Genomic DNA, 22914 nt, shown 5'->3' on the forward strand with positions numbered 1-22914 from the left:
CCTCTCTCTCTCTCGCTTTTATATGCCCAAATTTCCCATTTACTTCTTTTTAACGTCACTCTTCTCTTCCCTTTTCTTCCCATCTATTTTTATTTCTGTTGACAGTCACCAATCTTTTTTTTTTTTTTTCTCTTACCGGAGATTTTTTTAAAAATCAGACATAAAACGAATAATATCTCTTCTATTTTTCTTTCCTATATTCCCTTCTCTGAAAATACAATTGGTTACTAGAAAAAATCATTTTCTCTTTGCACATAAGTCAACTCTCTCTCTTTCTTTCTCTCTTTCTTTTATCACTTCTTCTCATTCTTCTTCTTTCACCTTCTCTTTGGATTTTCTTCCATTGATGAACAACAACAAATCAATCTCATCTTGCGTCTTCCATTGAATTTGAAACTCCTAAGAGAAAATTTGGGGATAACAAAGTTTTCCGATGGGTAACGGAGTAACAAAGTTGAGTATGTGTTTCACAGGCGGAGGAGCAGGAGGAGAACGTTACCGGCAAAAAGACATCTCCGTTCTTCTTCCGGATCCTTTAGATGAAGGTTTAGGTCACTCCTTCTGCTACGTCCGTCCCGACCCGACTCTAATCTCTTCCTCAAAGGTCCATTCGGAGGATGATACAACGACGACCACCTTCCGTACAATCTCCGGCGCTTCCGTAAGCGCCAACACTGCGACTCCTCTCTCCACTTCTCTCTACGATCCGTACGGTCACATCGACCGCGCCGCCGCATTCGAGAGCACCACTATGTTTTCTTCTATCCCTCTTCAGCCGATCCCCAAAAGCTCCGGTCCGGTCGTTTTAGGCTCGGGTCCGATCGAAAGAGGGTTCCTTTCAGGTCCGATCGAGAGAGGGTTCATGTCGGGTCCTCTTGATCGGGCTGGGCTGTTCTCAGGCCCGCTTGACAAGCAAAACTCCGATCATCAGTTCCAACGTAGCTTCTCTCATGGTTTAGCTTTACGGGTCGGGTCAAGAAAACGATCTTTAGTTCGGATCCTCCGCAGAGCAATCTCCAAGACGGTTTCAAGAGGGCAAAACTCGATCGTTGCTCCGATCAAATCCGTTAAAGATTCCGACAATTGGGGAATCAGGTCGGAGAAAAGCCGAAACTTGCAGCACCACCACAACGAGAATCTCACAGTGAATAGTTTGAACTTTAGCAGCGAAGTAAGCTTAGACGACGACGTTTCGCTCGAAAGCCAGAATCTTCAGTGGGCTCAGGGAAAAGCCGGTGAGGATCGAGTACACGTGGTTGTATCGGAGGAGCACGCTTGGCTCTTCGTCGGAATTTACGACGGATTCAACGGTCCAGATGCGCCGGATTATCTTCTCTCTCATCTTTACCCTGTGCTACACCGAGAGCTTAAAGGGCTGCTATGGGATGATTCGAATGTCGAATCCAAATCTCAGGATCTAGACAGGTCTAATGGAGATGAATCGTGTTCAAATCAGGAAAATAATGATTCTTGTGAGCGACGGTGGAGGTGTGAGTGGGATCGTGAAAGTCAAGATCTTGACCGTCAATTAAAGGAACAGATCAATCGGAGAAGTGGCGGGTCGGATCGGTTGACGAATCATTCAGAAGTTTTACATGCTCTGTCACAAGCTCTGAGGAAAACAGAGGAAGCGTATCTAGATACTGCAGATAAGATGCTCGACGAAAATCCTGAACTAGCTTTAATGGGTTCTTGTGTTCTTGTGATGTTAATGAAAGGTGAAGATATTTATGTGATGAATGTTGGTGATAGTAGAGCTGTGCTTGGTCAGAAGTCCGAGCCAGATTACTGGTTAGCTAAGATTAGACAGGATTTGGAACGGATCAACGAAGAAACCATGATGAACGATTCGGAAGGTTGCGAGGGTGATCAATCATCTTTAGTCCCTAACTTATCGGCTTGTCAGCTCACTGTTGATCACAGCACGAATATAGAAGAAGTAAGTACAACAAAACAGTGGTATCCGTTGGTTGCTCAATGCATCTGAATTTTGGGCGGTTTTACTCATTGTTATATTCTTGTGGGTTCTTAGGAAGTTGAGAGAATCAGAAACGAGCACCCGGATGATGCTACCGCAGTGACGAATGAACGGGTTAAAGGCTCCTTGAAGGTCACAAGAGCGTTCGGTGCCGGTTTCCTAAAGCAGGTATGTATATTCATCCGACGTAAGCTAGGTCATGCAATTGGTTGTTATGGGTGATCTCAGTCTAACGAAACTTTGGTTATGTTATATCTTGCAGCCTAAATGGAACAATGCGCTTCTTGAGATGTTCCAAATTGATTACGTAGGGAAGTCTCCATATATCAACTGCTTACCGTCTCTCTACCACCACAGATTAGGGTCCAAGGACCGGTTTCTAATACTTTCATCAGATGGACTCTACCAATACTTCACAAACGAAGAAGCGGTTTCAGAGGTTGAGCTCTTCATCACATTACAACCTGAAGGAGATCCTGCTCAGCATCTTGTGCAAGAGCTTTTGTTTAGAGCTGCTAAGAAAGCTGGTATGCTGAATATTCTTACATTCTGTCCCTGTTCGATAATCGATTTTTTTAGTTTTGTCTGAACTGATGTCGTTTATATTGTAGGTATGGATTTCCATGAATTGCTAGAGATACCACAAGGTGAACGAAGACGGTACCACGATGATGTATCAATAGTAGTGATCTCTTTAGAAGGAAGAATGTGGAAATCTTGTGTATAAGAAGATAAACAAGTCCTTATGAGCATACACGCAAAACAAAATGGGTGTGTTCATGGAGGAAGAGATCGATCTCTCATCGGCTCTGCATCATGTATAATGTTGATAAACACAGAATAAACAAAAACAAAAAAAAAAAGTTTTGGCAACTACATATTTAGGAGTCTCTCTCTCGGTCTAGTGTGTGTCATTAAATTAGTGGTCAAAGGTTGGTTCTTCTTTGAATGTAAGTTTCTTCTTCCAACTACTAACTGTATGTGAATAGAGAAGTAAATGAAGGAATTGAAAGAGGTTTGGTTATTGGTATGAGATAAATGAGTAACGTAGCAGCACTAGTGGTTCAAGATAGTTATTCACTTTCCCTATCATTTAATTCACTTCCTCTCTCTGTTTTTTTGTTTTTTTTCACCCCATCTTTTGGCCTCTCTTTGTTTTCGTGTACTAGTTTCTTCCATTTCAGGGAACTTGGCTTTTATTAAATTTGGAATGTTATGTTTTATGTAACTTCTTGTCTTTTATATTCAAACCTTTATGTAACTTCTTGTCTTTATGTAACACTTGCTTTTCACAATGTTGACTTAACTTTTTTTTTTTTACCTTTGTTAGCTGTCTATTTTTAGTTTCTACCCCTTTTGGGGTTGCCTTTTTTGACTGTCTTAGATTTTTGACTACTTCCACAATATAGTATTTTATAACTATTGTTTTGTTGTGAAGAAACAGTCCGTTTTAGTGGCCTTGGGTCAACATCAACAATCAATCCAACGGCCAAACTGGTGTTTGTGTATTGTACATCTTGCAGACAAGAAGTTACAAGTAGAGATCCACAGAGTTAAGTGTATCTATTGCAAGATTTTGATAGTAAACCAATTTCTTTTAAAAATCTAGAGTGCTTTGATCATTTAGACTGACGAAGAATGATGACCTGAATAATTTAGATGAGAAACTCTATCACCCTAGCCAGTGAAAGTAGTGATGATTTATAATGCATCAATTTACCTGAAATATAGGACACAAGTAAAAGGAGCCAGCACAGCTGGTTCTTCTGAAACATGTAACTGCTTCAATTTCCTTACAAGAGACATTGTTAGATCTGTTTGGTTCACAGTACAGTAACAGACGTTTTGCAAGCTGTTGCCAAAAAGTCTCCAGATTTAATATCAAGATTTGTGAATGAATGTGAAGCAAGCAGAGTTTGCATTTACCCAACTTGGATTATTGGGCTCAACTGGGGCTTTTATCATTATGGGATCGTTTAAGCCCAATTAGTTTCATATTCGTTTCGTTAGTGAATCTGAAATAATTAGGCCGAGTATGTCCTTAATCAATTTCCACAATGATGACAATAGAAACAGTGACATTTCACATCATAAACTTGACACCTTGGTCGTATATGATCTGCAACTTCACTGTGATAGAATAATATTGGTTGACTATGAGATCCTAGATTTTCGGTATATTTAAGCTATTATTAACTTGTCTCTGAACATCGTCCGACTCTCAAAACAAAGTTGATATATATATATCCTTGTAGTTGCTTACATGATTCTTCCACACCTTTTTTTACTATATTTTAGCATTCTTTTACTCATGCAAAAAGACTCGTAAGTAAGAAAATAGAAATTTCTTATTAAAAAAGTGCAGTCAAAAAAGTATATTTCAAATGATTTTTTACACTATCGTTAAAAAAGTGGGAGTAAACACACAAAAGCTAGGGGTAAGGACAAAAGTTATTTCAAATCTCTCTGTGTCTGCATTGTTTTCCGTGTCAATCTTTACTTTAACGTTTTCTTCATTATATTCTCTCCACCTTTTTTTTTCTTTCCTATAACGTATTATTGTTATGTGGTATCATTGGAAAATTATTGTTTTCATTCAAAAATTATTGTTTTCATTCAAAAATTATTGTTTCCATTGCAAATAACCAAATAAATTTGTTAAACTGCGCATAATCAATCATTCAGAGTCTAATGTGTAACTAAGTCGGGGACGAGTATCAAATAGGTTTAATTTTGATCACTCAGTTAGTACTTAGTAGAGTCTAATGTGTATAGTAAATAAACTATATATGCAGCAACCAAAGCTGGTGCAACAAAAATAGTTGACAGTTTAATCTGTTAAATAGATTTGTTTTAGGTTGATTACGAAGGAATTTATATAAACGTTCATTAATTATCATGGATATCTGACTGACTAGTACTATATATACTACTTGCTTAAACAGTTATAAGAAAAGAGTGTACGTGAATATGCTTTAATCCATGCAGAAAAGTTTAATATTGATTTAATAATATCTACGTGTAGACAAATACATGTTTGCATATGTAAATAAGGAATATATATACATATATATATATATATATATATATGTATAAAAGGATCATGCAGTCACACAAACACTCTGACACACAGATTCGTAAGCTGACTGTAAAGGAAAAAGAAGCTCCTAAAAATATGTGAAAATTTAGTATTTTGGGAGATTTAAAACGTAGTATCCAGAGAGACACGGAATTATATGTTCAAGTTCTCCTTAATTAGTCAGTGAAGACACTTTTACTTTATGATTTATCCTTAGCTTTGATATATGATGATCAGAAGAACAATCAATAAACGATAAAATCATTAGTAGTGTTCACCGGTCGATATGGTTAGGGGAACATATGATATGAGCCATATATAAGTTTAAATTTGAACGGAAACTGAGTTAAAAGCTTAGAATAAGCTGGAAAATATGATATATATGTTCGATGAAATTCAAATTAAAAAGTATACAAATTGGACTGTTACACACAAGTATTCGAGATATAGCTAGCAACTTCAAAATCAGATCAACCATGAAATCACGCAATACAAACAAATTATAATGACACACGGGATTATATGAATATAAGTATCGATTTTAAGTTGTAAAACCACAAATTGCTAGTTAAGATACCTTTTAGTTTTGTTCTCGACGATCATCGTCCCCAACACACTGGCTGCATGCATTTAGTCCTGACCGTCCGTAGTAGTTTAAGTCAATCTCCACGTCGTAACATACACTAGTGATCCGACAAAATCTCATAAGAGTTCATTAGAAGGACCCGAGAAATCCGAACTGGGCCAAAAGTACTGATTTGTTTGATTCCCCGGAGACGTCAAGCCGGAGGCCGGTCTAGATAAGTTAGCCAGCTGATTTGGTTGTTCTTCCATCTTCACCGGAGGCGTCTGGTAAGCCCTAGAATCAACCATAGAAGTAGAGGAACAAGATATCCCGACGTTGTTTCCGATATTACCCTCGTTCGGGAAAGGGTATAACCCCGTTGTTGGATCGAAGAGGGTGAAGTGACTCAGTGATCCGACAGATGTCATTAGGTTGTTTTCGTTGTTGTTGTTGTTGTCATGAATGTTTCCAGTAATCTGACCTGAAGTATTTCGTCCATTTCCGACATGAAGAAACCCTAGATCATTCATCAAACTCGAACCGATCTGGTGAGCTTGGTTGTTGCCATTAGTAGCTGCTAAGTTCAAACCAATACCTCCGAGGTGAGTGAGGTTGTAAAGTGTTGGTGAAAACGGGAACTGATGATTTGTCCTTAGCTGTCCTGAGCTTGGACTTGGAGCGTTGACCCCGGAAGACTGTTTGGACGACGACGAAGAAGATTTTGAATTTCCATTTTTGCCCTTCTTGTTATTCTTACGGCAGCCTCCACCGACAGGGACGTTCCTCAGAGCGCCGCCTTTTGTCCAGTAGCGACGGCAACCTTTGCAGAAGTGACGAGGCTGAGTGAGGTTATAGTTGTTGTAGTAACAGAACTTAGTGTTGCTGGAGTCACATCGAGGACACTTTAAGGGTCCGTCAGGCGGAGGTATTTTGGCCTGCCTCGCTCTCTCCGCCATCGATCCACCCATCCTTGCCGGAAGGCCAGCAGAGGCAGCGACATGGTGGTGGTTAGGGTTAGGGTTTGCTTGGAGAGGTGGAAGTTGGTGAGAGAGTAGTCCGTGGCCACCAACTATACTTCCATTTTCGTGAAGCTGGTGCTGATGATGATGATTCGAATTCGTAGGCTGAAAAACCAAAAAAAGAAAAAGTAATCAAAATAAAAGAAGGAACCAAGAAACCGATCAATATTCAATAGTAGTACTAGTGTAATATATATAGAAATATAAAAACGTATTAATAAAGGAAGAAATACCATATATATAGATGTTGGAAATTTAAAGAAAGCTGATAAGAAAAGAAGACGAGAATAGGAATATCTTTTGGGAAATGAATCAAAATTATTACATACAAAGGAGAAAAACGAATCAAAACAACAAAGAAGAATTTTAAGAGAGAAATTACAAAAAGAGAAGAAAGAGAGAAGAGAACATTTAGTAATGGGAAGATCAAAGAAGAAGTGAACCTGCGACCAATTAGATGAGAAAGCCATATTGTTCTTCTAACTTTCTTTAATAAAGTTTGATGGATCTTTAGGGGAAAGAAAGAACTCACTCCAAGGCAAAAAAAATAACTTAGGTGGGGGAATCAAACCAAAATAAAGGAAAGGCAAAACGAAAGAGAGGAAGCAAGACGACCAAAGAGCAATGCGAAGAGAGCACAAAATCAGAAAGGAAAGTGAGAAGAGAGAAGAGAGAAGAGAACAAAGACAAATTAAAGGCAAGAAAATGCTTTCTTTCTTTTTTTTTAAACGAAGAAAAAGAAAAGGAGAGTTTTAATTAATTTCGGTTCTTTTATATGCTTTCTATATTAATTCCACTCCCATCTTCGCTCCTCATGGTGTATACGCGTCTCTAATCTATACTTCATTTTTTGTGTTATTTTTTTATATTTCTGATGATTCCCATTTTTAGGGTTTGAGTGGGGACGTTTCTTCGTCTATAAGGTTCCTTGTCTCTTAGGCGTCTATGGAATAATCTATATATATAGACTAAGGAAACGTTCTACGAAACTGTACCGAAGTTGTATAAAACTTGACCATCATATCTCTCTATAAATTTCGGGGCAAATTAAGTTAGGAAAATACTTTATCATATTCTACATTAATTATTCTTTATAACGTAGATGGCAAGCCCCATATGCCATGTATAAAGCATATCATCATCATACCCTATTACACTTTTTGGTGGGATCTTGTCTATTATGCAATGGTCTAAATTAACATTCTGTAGCATAAATAAGTGTAAAAGCTATCTAAATAACATGTGTTGTTTTACAAATAGACAAATAACATTTATTTCCTGTAAAAATTGCTTCTTCCTCCTCATATATATATAGTATCCTACTTTTTTTGCAGCGGAGTAATACATACAAACAAAATTAACTATTGACTCATATATATATTTCTAATAACAGTAACTATGGTACTATATTTTATGAGAACATGTACAACCCCTAACAATATAGTGATCATGGCAAACAGACGGAAACATCTTATGGTAAACAAAGTTAACATGTAAAAGTAAAATATCCGAAGAATTCCTAATCAACATCCTTAACTAATCAAAATTTGGCCGTCAGATCGAATAGCATATCATATCATATAGATGAGTCTCTATAACTCGCAAAAAAAAAAAAAAAAATTAATAAAAAACAAAAAAACAGGTTTGGTAGTTCTAGCTGTGAACCAAAGGATCTTAATTCACACATGAGAAGTAAGAGCGTTTTTTAATATAACTAATCATGAATGCATAGTTAATATTAAGACTACACACATTCATTACAAAATTATGACAAATCACACTAAAAGAATGGATGGAAATACTAGAAGAAAATCCAACATGATGATGCGGTCTTAATTCTTCTAGTAGATAATGAACTTTGGTCCAAAATATATTAGGTCACAAAACGTACTACTACTTGTTAAAAAGAGATATCCATTTTGCAGTTTGTGTCTACAATTTTTTTTCCAACTTTATTACTCTTATCGCTTCATTGATCACTCGTTTCGTTTTATAAATTGCTAAACTTCCTTTTCAGAAAAGGACCGGCAAAGATAGCCTACTTGCCACATTATTATAACACACTGCTTCGAGTGGGGCAAAAACTCTCCACCGCGAATATAGTCTCAATAAAACGAAAAACCAAAAAAAAAAAAAAGGACGTAATTGATCATGCATGAACCCATCACCAATACCTTTTCATTATGCCAAAACCATCATGTACACTCTTATCGTTCTTCTTCTTCTTCTCCCTTTCGCCCTTTAGATTTGGATAAAATCCTCATTTGAGATATTTTTCAGGCTTTTTCCTCGGAATTTGTGATTCACGTCACCCTAAATGTTGATATCACCACTGACCAATTTTTACGTATACTAATAATTAAAGACTATATATACGCCATCAGTATAATAAAAAGAACTGCTGGTTCTAAGATAATTTTCTCTAATTAAAAATTACCTAAAAAGTTCAGTTATCAGCTTCATATTCAGTTCCAAAGCATATACAACTAGTCATGTACATATGCTTACATTTGCACGTAATAGGAATATGAATTGTATCCAAAAAAGGTAACTTATACGTAACGTATAGTAACGAAAGGGTTCTTGAACGATCCATCACTTTTGTAGAGCCTTTTTGATATTGATGCTACAGCCCACACAATTGTAAGTCACGTATGCCGCTAACGCCAGCACCCTATTGCAAAGTGCTTCCATCGCTTACAAAAAAGATTCTTCACTTTATGTTAAACATACAGAAAAAATATTTACTCTTTCACATTATAATCTGTATATATATACCCTTCTCATATAAATTACCCAAGAACAATGACTCTTTCTTTTTTTGTACTTCTACAATTAAAAATGACTCTTAATTAGGGTTTTAGGTAGAGTATATGTGTCTTGATAACTAAATGATTTTATTTAATGAAGATGAAGAGAAAAAATGGGTAATAATAGAGGAAAAAAACGTGGAAGAAATGATAAGGACAGGAAAGAAAAGTAAAGAACAATGGTGGTGTGGGAATCTGATTCCTTGTCAATTAATTGGGCCCCCCCCCCCCCCCCTCTCCCTTCAGCTTTTTCCCTATTTATAAGCCTTTTTATTTTTATATCTCTGTCCTAAAAGCTTACTACTCCCTTCTTCTTAATCTCTTTACCTGTACATGTCCATATACACGAACAAGAGCTTTAGACTATTTCCAACAACATATAGTGATGATGCATGGTTGTTAATCTTGTAACGATATTTACTAGAATCCAACACTCTTGTTGTTTTAGTTTGGTCTAATTAATTAATAAGCCTTTATGCATCAATCTTATATATATCTTTATGAACGTACCAACAAAACACATAAACATCAAAAGAACCGCATAAAGTTAAAGTGATCATGTTTTCTTGATAAATTATATATCTGAATGTCGAAATATACGAAGACTAATGGACTCTTAATAGTCATTGTCATTTTGGGACTTGCCATAGTATTATTAATTAGTTGATGATACAGTATTAATTCCAGTTTTGAAACCCGATTTTGCTCACCTTAACATAGGGACTGATGATGATCTGCAGATAAAGAGAAGCAAGTAGCGAAAGACAATATCTATGAGTAGCAGATATAGTGCCAAGGATTATTTTTGTATTTTAGTTCCTTCTGATTTTGGGATCAATCTATGTCACAGTTTTGAGCTTAGAAAACTTCAACTATATATTTATATACACTTCAGAAAAATACCACTTTAATGGTGAAAAACTTAACCACTCCCAGGAATGTCACTTATGATTTGGAATTTAACTATGCAAGAGTCCAGTCTTCTCCTCAGCATCAGCGAGCGAGTTTACGGAAGCAGTACAATGCCCACTACTGGAGAAGCTAAGCGATCTGCTCAGCTCGTTTTGCCAAAAATGGTTCCTCAAGGCTTTAAGCTTTGGGTTGACCGTTGAGAAGCTCGGATCCGACAGCAGCTCTTGCAATGCTGTCTTTCCCTCTAAGAGACTCACCACCTGCGACATCGTAGGCCTTAGCGTCGGTGAAGCGTTAGTGCACATCAATGCCACGTTCAACATCAACATGGCTTCCTCTTCTAAGTAATCATTTAACGTCGGATCAACTAGCTGTAGTAAGGATCCTCGCTCTTGCAGAACATAGGCCTACATGTGTTTGATGCAAAACATTTTAAGCCTACATGTACTTTGGTTTATTATATAACTGGATTACACTTATTAAGTGGATGAAAGGGATGAGACTGTTTACCCAATCAAGAAGGTAGACGAAGTCCTCGCTAGGCCTAAAGTTTGTATTACTCTTTCCACTTACAATTTCTAGTGCAACGATGCCAAAGCTATAAACATCTGCTTTTTCTGTCAAGTATCCCCGCATCGCGTATTCGGGAGCCATATAACCTCTGCGGTGCAGATGAAAAATCAAACTTCTGATATTGTATTCTTAAATTTTCCCTGCTTGAGCTTATGAGTAAAAAAAGCCTTACATAGTTCCAGCGATACGGGTGCTGATGTGTGTGTTTCCATCATCATTCAGCTTTGCCAAACCAAAGTCAGAGATTTTAGCGTTGAGATCCTTATCAAGTAACACGTTGCTTGCCTTTATATCTCTGTGTACAATCTTTATCCTAGATTCTTCATGGAGAAATGCCAGTCCTTTAGCTATCCCCAAACAAATCTTCTTCCTTGTTGACCAGTCTAGCTTCAGTCTAGAACTCTCATCCTTTCCTACAAAGAAGATCACCCACACAGATTTAGAGCAGTGATTCCACTGGATAAAATGTTCATATACTTCCGCAGTCTCCAATTCAAAAGAAGAACATACCAAATAACGCACGAGATAAACAATTGTTCTCCAAATACTCATATACCAATATCAATTGGTTTCCTTCAACACAACATCCATATAGCTTAACGAGATTTGGATGCTGTAGGGCTGAGATCATTCCTATTTCATTTACAAACTCGCGATTTCCCTGCCTCGATTTTGCAGATAGTTGTTTTACTGCAATCAATTTTCCCTCAGGTAATTCACCCTGCAACAAGAGGAGGCACCACCTTCTTAATATACCTTCCAAAATCTACACATCTTCTAGTTTAACTGAAAACGATTTCATCTAGAGCTAAGAATGTTGAAGAATACAAGTGAATTACCTTGTAAACAGAGCCAAATCCACCTTCACCAATCTTTTTTGTTACGTCAAAATTATCAGTGGCTGCTTTTATCTGTCGTAGAGTAAAAGTCCCAGTCTGAAGATCTAAACCCCTTAGTTCTGTTTACCCATAGAAAAAATGACATTAAAGCGTCAGGATACATAAAAAGCACATAATAATATGCATACGTAGATTCAAGAAACATCATAAGAAAACTAAAGCTTATACCTTTGTCAATAGCATTTTTATCATGCCTCTTCTTCCAGAGTACGCCTACTATGATAAACAAAAGAAGTGTTGCTGCAGCAACTGGTAGCCCTACTTTTATTATGATAGCCTTAACGTCATAATATACCGGAGGTTTGAAATCTGCCAGAAGCAAAAACCTGTCATCTATCTGCCAATGAGATTCCATGAATTATATAAAGGTGCAATCAGAAAAACTTACTAGGTTCCACTGATATAGCTGAGATCATAGGACCATATACGCCTCTGATTGGAATGCCTGTTGTCCCTTTGCCTGCCCATCGCAAACCGATCTTCAGAGTATGGTCCGTTACATTTACCAAAAACGATTTAGTGACTGGCTTGCCTGATCCTCGAGCTGCTTCTTGAATGTTGAAGTTTTTCATCACTAATTGATCCTGTGAGCAGATAAACAAGCAAGAATACAATATCTTATGATTAGGGCATGGACCTGGAAACCTCCTATTTGCCAATAGAAATGTTGGCCTAAAAGCAAACATGAGATACATTTTTCGACACAGTAAGTAAAAGAATATTGACTCCAAAGACGTACCTGAACATAAATATCAAACAAACGTTTGCCGAGACTGTATAGTGTATTATCATCGGTAAAGATAATCTCAGCAAAGTGGAGATTCACAGTGTAGTTCCCATTTCCAAGACAGAGTCCGTAGTAGGTTAACGATAAAGGAGAGACTCGAGCTGTCCTATAAAGTCCAAAGCTGAGAGAGGAAGAGTTAACGGATAATCTGGATGTGTTCTGCACAGTATAATCATCAGCATCGTCATCATTGTCCATGAAGTTCCCAGTGCTGCTCAACGCCCAGTGCTTGTCAGCGCTGGTGAAGAACATAGAAGCACCTTTGGGCTCGTCATCAGCCTGATATATTTTTCCTTTATCCACTTTTACTTCACCTCCTCCACAATTTATGTACAATTTATATATATCTACAAGGAAATTTCATTTTTAAATCAACATCCTAAGGTTTTTCTCCACATTTTCTTAAACTATTAATAGCTAAATACCAGAATAAGATGAACACAACAAAAGTGATATTGTTGCTTACGATCTTTCTTAGGATGAACACAAGGGATGCGCTGAAGAAAACAGGTTGAACCCTTCTGTCTGCAACATCAAAGTCACAGGGAAAATACAGACATTTTTGGGTTCATTTCACTAATCATAACTTAAAGTACAAATATGTAAGAGACCACTACAAAGTCAAGAGCATCAATAAGTTTTCTAAGAAACATTTATATACAGAGAGATGGTTTCTTACGATTTGTTCCTAGTGGCGAAGCTTTCCACCAAATTCCTGGAAAATAGCAGCACTGTTGTTTCAGTGAAGGTATGAACAAGATGTTCTGAATATAAGAGTACATTTAATGAACTTACGAAGTAACTCGGTTGCATTCACCATTATTGGGAATTGAACTTTCATCAGTGAAGTTATTATAAGAAACATCTCTGCACATCAAGAAGAACAAATACAGTTTATTAAATCTGTTAAAGTATGTACTTGGAAAGTTAAGAGCGACATGTATTCATACACGTTTTTGTTTATTTCGACAAAGTACTTTGGAACACCTCCTGTCAACTTGTTTCCTGTCAAATAACTGATAGAGAAAATTTAGAACAACTTTCATGATTAGAAAATATATTCTGTAACTAAGTTCATATTCTCCTAGTGACGTACTTACATGAAATCGGCTTTCTTCATATTTTCAAACGATGAAGGAATCTCACCACTTAGGAGATTAAAACTGAGGTCACTACATAGTAAGCATAATCAAGATACAGAGTTCATTACATGGAAACATAAATCATCTGAAGACTCTTCTTTCCTCAATGTATATTCATGTCTTACAGTGTTTTGAGCTTATCCATATCCCCAATATATTTTGGAATTGGGCCATTTAAATTGCATCTTCTCAGTATCCTGTATTTGAGATAGATTAAACACGTTTTATAGCAAACCTCTATCGCAAACACAACATACAGATTGTATATTAACTCACAGCGACTTGATAGACTTCAAATTACTCAATGGAGGGAAGGAAGACGGTTTGCCTCCTAAGTCACTAATCCTCCTATCAATCACAACCCACCAAAGAAAAACTATGTCGATAAATAATCTTGTAAGGAAACGAATTTAGAAAAGTAGTAGTTTTTCAATGGCGTACAGATCACTTAAGCTAGTCAATGTAGAAATACTGGAAGGTATTGGACCATCCAAACCGCAACCATGCATCTGCCTGCAAAAACAACTTCTTTGGTTGGTATGCCTTTCTTGTGGACAAGCAAGCTCTTATGGAGAAAGAATTAATCTTACAGTTTCACTATTCTTGTCCAATTGCCGATGAAATTTGGTACTGGTCCAGTGAAATTATTATCACTTAGCCTCCTATTACCACCCACAAATACATATCATTAGAAGTATTAAAGAAATTATCCAACAGAGACTAGATTTTATGTTTGTCATATCAACAATGTAAGACTAAAAATTCTCTTACATATCAGTAATGTTCTTGAGCAATCCAAGTTTTTCAGTCAATGGACCAGTGAAAGCATTTGAAGGAAGATGACTGAGGCAAAAACAGAGAGGATCATAAGTTCAATAAGAAGCCAACAGACTTAAGATGTCAAGTAATGAGTGACAAGAAATCACGGGTTTGTTTAATGTATATGTAAAAGATAATAACTACAGATAACTACACGAAGCAAGAAAACAACAAGAATGATTTAAGATAAAGATGGAAAAAAGAAACTTACAGTTTCTCCAAATGAGTCAACTTGGCAATCTCAGGAGGGATTGGTCCTGAAAACTGATTTCCTTCTAGGCTCCTGCGTAGTTTCAAATGATGACAAAACTGGAGACATTCATTTACATTTCTAGAAAACACTATAATGCAAACAGAACTAACTTAGAAAAAATTGTGATAGGTTCAGTCCAGGCTCTAATTAGTACAATTCATGAGCCAGAAAAAAGTGTAGAGATGTAACACAACAATGACATACAGGTTCCTGAGAGTAGTAAGGCGGGTTAGGACTTTTGGAAACGGACCAGACAATCGGTTCCCCATGAAAGATCTGAGTAGTGTACATCAAAAACACACAAAGCCACAACATTTATTTAAAACAAAAATTGATTGTTTTCGACTTGTTACAGAAAACAGAAGCAAATTAGAGGTTACTTACAAATCTTCCAAGCGCATAGAAGCCCATTCCTTTGGAATGGTACCAGTCAGAGAGTTACGGCTAAGGTCCCTGCACCCAAATTATTATATGCGACAAGAACCAATTTTTATAGTTAGAAACTATGAGAAAGTATGAAAAGCTTGAGTCTTCGTTTGTTTGTTTGCTTGATTGATCACTTACAAAACTTTGAGGTGACGAAGCTTAGAGAACTCTGGAGGTACAATGCCTGATAAATTCTGGGACTTGAGAGCTCTAGCACAATAATAAACCGGATATAATAGGATTAAACTCAAAACAGACAGATAACCGATTTAAACCGGTCTAAGGTTTAACCAGTCAACCATTTGACTTTCTTTTTCTTTGAATTGTTTTGGACATCAAAATCAACGATTTGACTTTCTTCTTCTTCTAAAAAAATCAGTAAACCTTAAGAAAACTGACAATTTATATATGTATCAAAGAGTCTTGTTTTGAAGTAAAAGTTAGATAAACAAAATTTGAAAAAATTATAAAAACATAAAATTAGAAGAAGAAAGAACGAAAATACTAAACATATTGTTTGAATTAGTTCCTCGTCGACAAAAAAAAATAAAAATTGTTTGAATTAGTTCCTTTTTAAGTATCACATATATATTCATAGTGTTAATATTAGCGATATGAAAGTAAACGCGTTATTTCTTTTGAATCGTATATATTCGGTCAACAGGTCAACGACCAGCTGCCATGTCCAGCCTGGCATAAATAAACTTGTCGCCACAAAGAGACAAATCAAACCAGAAGCTTTTTTTTAATATTTATCTTACTTCACTAAATCATTGTAGCTCTCCTAATTATCCTAAAAACTTTAGTTTGTAAGATGGTAAAAATAATACAGTCGAATAGTTGTACTTTACTACTATATACTACTAGTAAAAAATGGAATTCGATCTATTTTAAAAATATAATTCGAAAAATTCTAAAAATATATAGTATAGTTTTATCATTTGAATATTACTAACAAAATAGGGTATTGTACTTATAGATGTATGGTTAGTGGTTGTCATTAAAGTGGGAGACGAGTTGCGCAGTTAATATGAAAAGACAAAGTAAATCAAATCGTACAACCTAACCTCACCAAGGAATTTAGTGGTTTCCCCTCATAGTCAGTCACCGTAAACTAGCCACTACTCTGTAACTTAGCTAAAAGTAAATCCTAAATATTCCATTGGAACTAAACTGTCTCAAAAACTTGACGGCGAAATCCCAATATACATTATTGACTTGGCACCGACACGGAGTATTGGACTAAAGATAGTTTTGTATTTTCTAAAAATGGGTAAAATTGAAAAAAGGAGGATAAGAAAGGCAAAGGATAGAGTAAGAAGGAGAGAAGAAGAAGCTGAGACTTACATTCGAATGACGTGGCAGGATGAGTTTGGAGGAGGATAAGAGCAATCGCAAGTGATATTACTCTCGAACTCTTTGGTTGTGAAACTTGTGTCAACCCAATTGCCTTCACCACTGCATGGATCTTTGTTGAAGTTCCAATCTTTCTTCCCTATCTTCTTCCCTATCTCCTTTAGTGCTCTCACTTTCCAATTTCCAATACCATAAATAAATAAACAACCATCAATATATATCATCAAAGTATAAGAAATCGCTTTCTGAATCCAAAATTTATCAACAAAGAAACACCCTTCTGAAGATGCATACACATCTTCAGCCTAGTTTGGTTTAGTTTCGTATTTGGAAAACAAACAAGAAAGTGGTTTTAGGGAGTAGTTAGTACTTATAAGTACCTTCAGCCTCGTGGAGTTTGGTGTTGTCGGAAGATCCAATACGGCCATGGAGAATCAAAGTGAAGAGGACGATGATGAAATATATCCGATGTAAAGGAATCATCTTTTTCTATACAAATGTTTTTCAAATAAAATATCGTATCACACTTGTCTGATAAAAAAAGTAGGCTTATTAGAGGATATAGAGGTCGAGAGAGAGAGAGAGAGGGAGAATAGGAAGTAATGGTGACGAGCTTATGGACCACTTTTAGTCTTCGAAGATTTAATAAGGTTTGCTGTCCTTTGTGATGTTATTTTATTACATCAACCAATATTCATTGGTCTTCAGCCCATGCTACTGTGTGTGTGTGTCTGTGCATACATACATGTTTGTTTATGTTCATAATACTTGGATCCAGTAAATACTTTAACATATGCTTTTCGTAAAATTCGACAGAGACCCTTCCAAGCGATTTCGAGATTAGTCTACGGTTGAGATTAGTCTTTTTTTTCCTTTATGTGGTTGTTTAAAAAGAAATAAATAGTAACGCTTGTATTTAAGACATGACGTTGTCGACCAGAAAAAAAAAAAAAAAAAAGACATGAGGTTCAAATGTTTAAAATATGTTTGAAGTTACTATTTATGTTTTAATAGTTATTTTAATAATTTTCTAAATTAGTTTTTAAAATAAGTGTAGCAGCTGCTAATTGGTGTAGGCAGCAAATATTGAAAAGTCATATACTATACGTGGAGTATCTTTCTCCTAAATCTATACTAGTATTAAAATATTCAGAGGATAATTAACAAGTCTTATCAATTATTGCAAAAAAAAAAAAACAAAAACCAGTCCAATTTGATTTTCAAAGACCAAATACGACATACAGTATCTATTTACTTTACTGGTTTAGCTTTTACGAAAACCAAAGTAGGCTCACAAAACATACGAGATTACGACTATACAACCAACCAAAAAAAGAAAAAGTAAAAGGAACGTTTTATTATTTTCTGTTTGTTATTTTATTGAATATTAGAATCGTCGAATAATTAAGATGTACAAGTAATAGAAAACCCAGATGATAATATTGTTTTATATGGTTTAGAACAATAATACGCTAGAGTGTCGTCCAGTATCCATCTCTAGAGATCTATAGCTAAATTATTTAACTTCCCTTAATCTAATTCGCTGGTTAATTGGGTTCAACTAAATCATTTCCACTTAGTGTAACGATGCTAACAATTAAAAAGGGTATACTAGGCTGGGGAGTGGCGACGTTGGGCACATTGTTTTTTATTTTATTTTTTACTTTTACCGTTTTGCTTCATGCATGTCGAATTTCCATTAACCAGAAAAGAAAAAGAGTAGTACGAAAGTATCTTGTATTATTCGTATGCATAGATTATATATAATATATATATCTTGTACTATATAGTTAATGATCCGTGATCGAGTCTTTGTTTTGTAATTCACTTAACGTGGCTTCCGATCCGTACAACGATGCCGTCGATGTCTCGCACGTATCCGACCTTCTGACCCCATTCTTTGTTTTCCGGCTCGCTCACTGCCACCGCACCGTTCTCCACTGCTCTCTGCACCACATACGCACCATCCCTCTCACTCGTGTATCAATATTAAAGAGGTTGACAGATGATATATACATCTCGAGAAAGACAGAATTATATATATGAGTTTACCTTGAAAGCAGCATCAACATCAGGGTAACAGAAGCAAACTTCGATGGGTGCTCTTTCGCGGGCTGATTGCGTAGACTGAACCTTCCCGGTTAGGTCGTCAGTCTCATGCTGGTGAAGCGGTGTGAACGCTATCGTCGTTTGCCCGCTCTCTAGCTCTCCCCACCTGTATTCGTATAAGTTTATTTCTTCCATCGTATATAAACCATATTTAACTCCCCAAGCGAAAAGACAAGACCATTAATACTAAACTATATCTATGAAATATCCACATAATTTCTATATGTTTCGCTATATCTGGCAGCCTTTAAGCAATTGCTTAGCAAGCGGATCAGACCTGATAATACAGGGCATATCGCACCAATGAAATCCCTAACTTCGAAAGTTTTGGTTTCTTGACCATATATGCATCTATGATCTGCAGATCAATGTATTTACATATTCTACCAATCTAAATAAAATCTTAAGAAAATAGGAAAAACTCTTAAAATGTAAAGAACCTGTGAGAATCATCAAGACGACGGACGTTGTGACCAAAGGCTCTTGAGTAGAATTCGACGGATTTAGCGACATCCTTAACGTACACAACAGTGTAAGCAAACGCCGGTCTCATCACATTTGCAGCCATTTTTTTTCTCTCTCAGTGTTATGATTTTGATATCGAGTCGATTCTATCCGATCCGATCCAATTCACAAGACTCTCTCTTTTGCAATACATAGGATCTCTCTTTACTGTGAGCTGAACACGTGGTCGGCTGCATGGAGGTTCGTGTGTACGTACGTAGTGTACTTGTTGCCACGTGAGCTTTTGTTTACTACTTTTCAATTGGGCCTTATAATTTATTACAAATAATGAGTCTTTCAGATGGTTATCTGTTATTTATGTTTGGGCCTTTCGGGCTTTTTAGTTGTTGGATAAACAAACTTTAAAGTTAGAGAGAATGAGAGGAAACGTCGAAAGCTACAAACATCTACGACCGTCGAATTTTAAGAATCAACGATGCATATTAGTCCTGGAGCTTTCACGCGGATCGCAATCATGGTCCGTTGAAAGGTGACACATATCGTACGGCCACGGATTATTCTTTGGGTATGCGTCTCATTTATAAATGACTCAATTCTCATTGCGAGTTGAAATAACAAACATTTCTTTTCAAGAGGTTTCACAGAGCTTTCGATCAATCATCAGGTAGGTTATACATTACTTACATCTCTGACTTTGCTCATCTCAATTCCAGTATTGGGTTTTGGCATTTTGTTTGCATTTTAGAAGAAATCAGTTCTTCGATTGTAATTTGGATTGATTGATCTGGAAATCTAGGGTTTCTGTTCTTACTAATTGAAAAATTTTCCGGTTTGTTATTGTTCAGAGATCTGATTGGAATTTTGAAGAAGTGAAGAGATGTCGGGAAGAGGAAAGGGAGGGAAAGGATTGGGAAAGGGAGGAGCGAAGAGGCACAGGAAGGTTCTAAGAGATAACATCCAAGGAATAACGAAGCCAGCCATTCGTCGTCTGGCTCGTAGAGGTGGTGTGAAGCGTATCAGCGGTCTCATCTACGAGGAGACCAGAGGAGTCCTCAAGATCTTTCTCGAGAATGTCATCCGTGACGCCGTAACCTACACTGAGCACGCCAGGAGGAAGACTGTGACCGCCATGGATGTTGTCTACGCCTTGAAGAGGCAAGGTCGCACTCTCTACGGTTTCGGCGGTTAATCGATCTCTTCGATTTATTAGGGCTTATCGCAACTTTGGGAATTTCTTCTTGTTTCTGAGATTCTCTGTTAAAAAAAAAAAAAGCAAATCTAGGAGTTTAGCTGCTACTACTACCGCTTTTATTTCTTTTGTATTGTTTGTTCTTAGCCAATGTGATGTGATGATGTTAGTTCAAATATCTTTGCAAACTTATGCTTAAAAAATTCAATGAGAATGAACCAGTTTGCTCTCTTCACTGCTATCTTGGCAACCTCACACTCAATCCCAACTCTTTAACAGGAAGCTGCTTTTAATCTGTATTTGTTTCATTCTTTGATATCTATCTATTTGACTATTGAGGTTGTGCTACCTCTTAATCTGTGTATCTCATTCGAAACTGATAATAGCGTTTGGATGGAGTAATAGCCATATAGAAGTTTGTTTTCAATTGAGAGAATCAATCTCAGAATAAAGCAAGTCTCCTTATATAATGTGGTGTCATTTCATCATCACTTAGTTTTAGTTTTGGGATCACGCCATGTGGAAGCAGGCGAAATGGTCTACAATGGGCTGACAGAAGATCACACGCCATATAGAAACTCCTATCAGTAATCCCTTTATAACAAAAAAAAAAAAAACAAAAGAAAATTTGCAAAATCAGTAAGCTTTTATCAATGTTCATGTTCCACCACCAACAAGCTTTTAATTTCATTCTCAGCTGGCTCTATATAAACATAAAAAGAGGAAGAAGCATATATAAAAAGATTTTCCAAATCATCTCACGACCATTGTTTGAGAATTCCGCCGAAATATTCATACTTTGTTCACACAGTTGGAGAGAAAAAGATGAAAAGTTACAAATAATACAAAATAGGAGAGGAGGAGCATCACTACTATTTCGTTTTTTTCAGCCAATCAAAACGCTCTATTTTATACCCACTCGCACAAAGTGCGCGTTGCGCGAGTGTATGCAATTCCTGTATGCTATAATCCCCAAAATCGTGCCTATTTGATTCAACGCACTTCTTTCTCAAAAACTCGTCGCGTGGCTTTAATGTTTTTTTCTTTCTTTTTCTCAATATTTAATTTAAGTCGGTTTGCGTAACTTAAAACCATGTAAACCGAACCAAAATCAATTGCAATTGTTCCTGATCTCATGGGCGCAAAATCTCAGATTTGTTTTTGCGCATGACCAGTTGACCACTCCAGAGTAGGCATGTCAATCGGGTTAGCCCGGCCCGGCCCGGCCCAAAACTCGTAAAGCCCTCATATATTTGAGCCCGGCCCGAAAAATATTCGGGCCTATATTTCAAAGCCCGGCCCGGCCCTAACAGGGCTACATGGCTTTTCGGGCTTTTTTGGGCTTTAACTAACGATAAAAAATCAACTTCTAAGTTCATAATAGTTTTTAAAAAACAATATTTAAAAGTATACTATAAAAATAATGTATCAAAATTTAAATAACTTATCAATATTCATTAAAACTAACTTAATTTAAGAGAAAAATTGAAGACTAAATAAATTATTTACACTTTAACCCAAATAAAACATGGAATTAAAATACTTTAAAATAGATGATAGAGTCAATATCTATATATAATTTTAGTTTTGTTCAGTTTTGACATATATAAATAATAGAAAATATGATAGATAATGATTTTAAAAGTATTAAGTAAGGCTAGTAAGTAAAAATGAAAAATTAATTCATAAATCAAATCTTCTATTCAAACTACAATATTTACAAAAATAAAAATATATTTATTTAAGGGCTTTTCGGGCCAGCCCGAGCCCGACCGGGTTAAGCCCAGAAAACCCTTTAGCCGGAAAGGGCTTAGCCCAAAAAGCCCGATTTTTTCTGGACATATATATTTAAGTCCGAGCCCGATGTCTTTTAGGGCCGGGCCGGACTAGCCCGCGGGCTTTAGCCCTAATTGACATGCCTACTCCAGAATGTGGTTTCTTCATCACATCATCTTACAGAGAAAATATATCGTACCATTCTCTTCTTATTTTAACGGATTTTGCGAATCACAACCAACTTTTCGTGTTTTTTTTCAAGGAATGTGCGAAGCAAGCAGCGCTAGAGCCTAGAACTAGGCAAGCAAGGTCAAGCTAGAGCTACTGCTTTTGTTTTTTTTGTTGTTGTTCTTAGCCAATGTGATGTAGTAGTAGTAGTAGTTCAATTTTTTGCAAACTTGTGCTTAGAAAATCTAATGGGAATGAACCAGTTTGCTTAATTTTTCTTGGTATTGGCGATAATCAAACGGTGTTGAAAGTAACTTTAACTCTAGCTTTTCCAAGACTGCAAATATATTTTATGGTATTAGAATCCGACTACTATATTGCAGTCTGCAGCAAAATGAAACCAGGGGTTGAAAACAGAGAAAAGAGATTCGTGTCGCTGTTCTGATTGAGTTTGTACCCAAACCAGATCACCCCTTAATCTCTCACCTAATAAACCAAATTGGTCGACCATATATAAATAGTTCGTTCACAAGTAAAGAAGCATAGCAGTGAAGGCCGAGAGTTAAGCAACAAGTTAATATCAGCTAAA

At 36.5% G+C, this 22914-nt stretch overlaps 5 protein-coding genes across 7 annotated transcripts; 2 read left to right on the top strand and 3 right to left on the bottom strand.

Annotated features, from left to right (window-relative positions):
- The first annotated feature begins 6 nt into the window (after window positions 1-6).
- Window positions 7-3008, top strand: LOC17899425 (probable protein phosphatase 2C 4). The gene is made up of 4 exons (XM_006306888.2): window positions 7-1939; window positions 2033-2146; window positions 2241-2505; window positions 2590-3008. Exons 1-4 carry the CDS (start codon window positions 434-436, stop codon window positions 2703-2705), a joined length of 2001 nt encoding a protein of 666 aa, XP_006306950.1. The 5' UTR covers window positions 7-433; the 3' UTR covers window positions 2706-3008.
- A 2421-nt stretch (window positions 3009-5429) lies between these two features.
- LOC17900831 (dof zinc finger protein DOF1.1) lies at window positions 5430-7300 on the bottom strand. 2 transcript variants are annotated; one of them, XM_006306001.2, is made up of 2 exons: window positions 7085-7300; window positions 5430-6746 (listed from the first exon to the last, which is right to left on the bottom strand). In XM_006306001.2, exons 1-2 carry the CDS (start codon window positions 7109-7111, stop codon window positions 5760-5762), a joined length of 1014 nt encoding a protein of 337 aa, XP_006306063.1. In that variant the 5' UTR covers window positions 7112-7300; the 3' UTR covers window positions 5430-5759. The 2 variants fall into 2 exon arrangements, with proteins under 2 accessions (XP_006306063.1, XP_023645630.1); XM_023789862.1 differs by lacking the exon at window positions 7085-7300 and adding an exon at window positions 6875-7001.
- A 2921-nt stretch (window positions 7301-10221) lies between these two features.
- On the bottom strand, window positions 10222-17371 carry LOC17897449 (probable LRR receptor-like serine/threonine-protein kinase At1g07650). Of its 2 annotated transcripts, XM_023789443.1 has the most exons (24): window positions 16999-17371; window positions 16610-16790; window positions 15401-15472; window positions 15221-15289; window positions 15041-15112; window positions 14795-14866; window positions 14536-14607; window positions 14355-14426; window positions 14206-14277; window positions 14041-14112; window positions 13890-13961; window positions 13723-13794; window positions 13573-13638; window positions 13418-13489; window positions 13302-13337; window positions 13089-13147; window positions 12575-12969; window positions 12224-12419; window positions 12004-12144; window positions 11776-11894; window positions 11447-11657; window positions 11109-11349; window positions 10874-11024; window positions 10222-10770 (listed from the first exon to the last, which is right to left on the bottom strand). In XM_023789443.1, the coding sequence occupies exons 1-24, from the start codon at window positions 17099-17101 to the stop codon at window positions 10411-10413; spliced, it is 3048 nt and encodes a 1015-aa protein (XP_023645211.1). In that variant the 5' UTR covers window positions 17102-17371; the 3' UTR covers window positions 10222-10410. The 2 variants fall into 2 exon arrangements, with proteins under 2 accessions (XP_023645211.1, XP_023645212.1); XM_023789444.1 differs by lacking the exons at window positions 16610-16790; window positions 16999-17371 and having other exon boundaries at window positions 14795-14892.
- A 919-nt stretch (window positions 17372-18290) lies between these two features.
- On the bottom strand, window positions 18291-19342 carry LOC17897230 (uncharacterized protein Mb0911c). Its single transcript, XM_006306323.2, has 3 exons — window positions 19168-19342; window positions 18671-18833; window positions 18291-18565 (listed from the first exon to the last, which is right to left on the bottom strand). The coding sequence occupies exons 1-3, from the start codon at window positions 19293-19295 to the stop codon at window positions 18443-18445; spliced, it is 414 nt and encodes a 137-aa protein (XP_006306385.1). The 5' UTR covers window positions 19296-19342; the 3' UTR covers window positions 18291-18442.
- Window positions 19343-19754: 412 nt separating this feature from the next.
- Window positions 19755-20616, top strand: LOC17900184 (histone H4). Its single transcript, XM_006303395.2, has 2 exons — window positions 19755-19856; window positions 20038-20616. Exon 2 carries the CDS (start codon window positions 20070-20072, stop codon window positions 20379-20381), a length of 312 nt encoding a protein of 103 aa, XP_006303457.1. The 5' UTR covers window positions 19755-19856; window positions 20038-20069; the 3' UTR covers window positions 20382-20616.
- Window positions 20617-22914: the final 2298 nt, after the last annotated feature.

The sequence above is a fragment of the Capsella rubella genome, unplaced genomic scaffold (assembly GCF_000375325.1).
Source record: "Capsella rubella cultivar Monte Gargano unplaced genomic scaffold, Caprub1_0 scaffold_1, whole genome shotgun sequence".
In the NCBI taxonomy this organism is placed as follows: domain Eukaryota; kingdom Viridiplantae; phylum Streptophyta; class Magnoliopsida; order Brassicales; family Brassicaceae; genus Capsella; species Capsella rubella.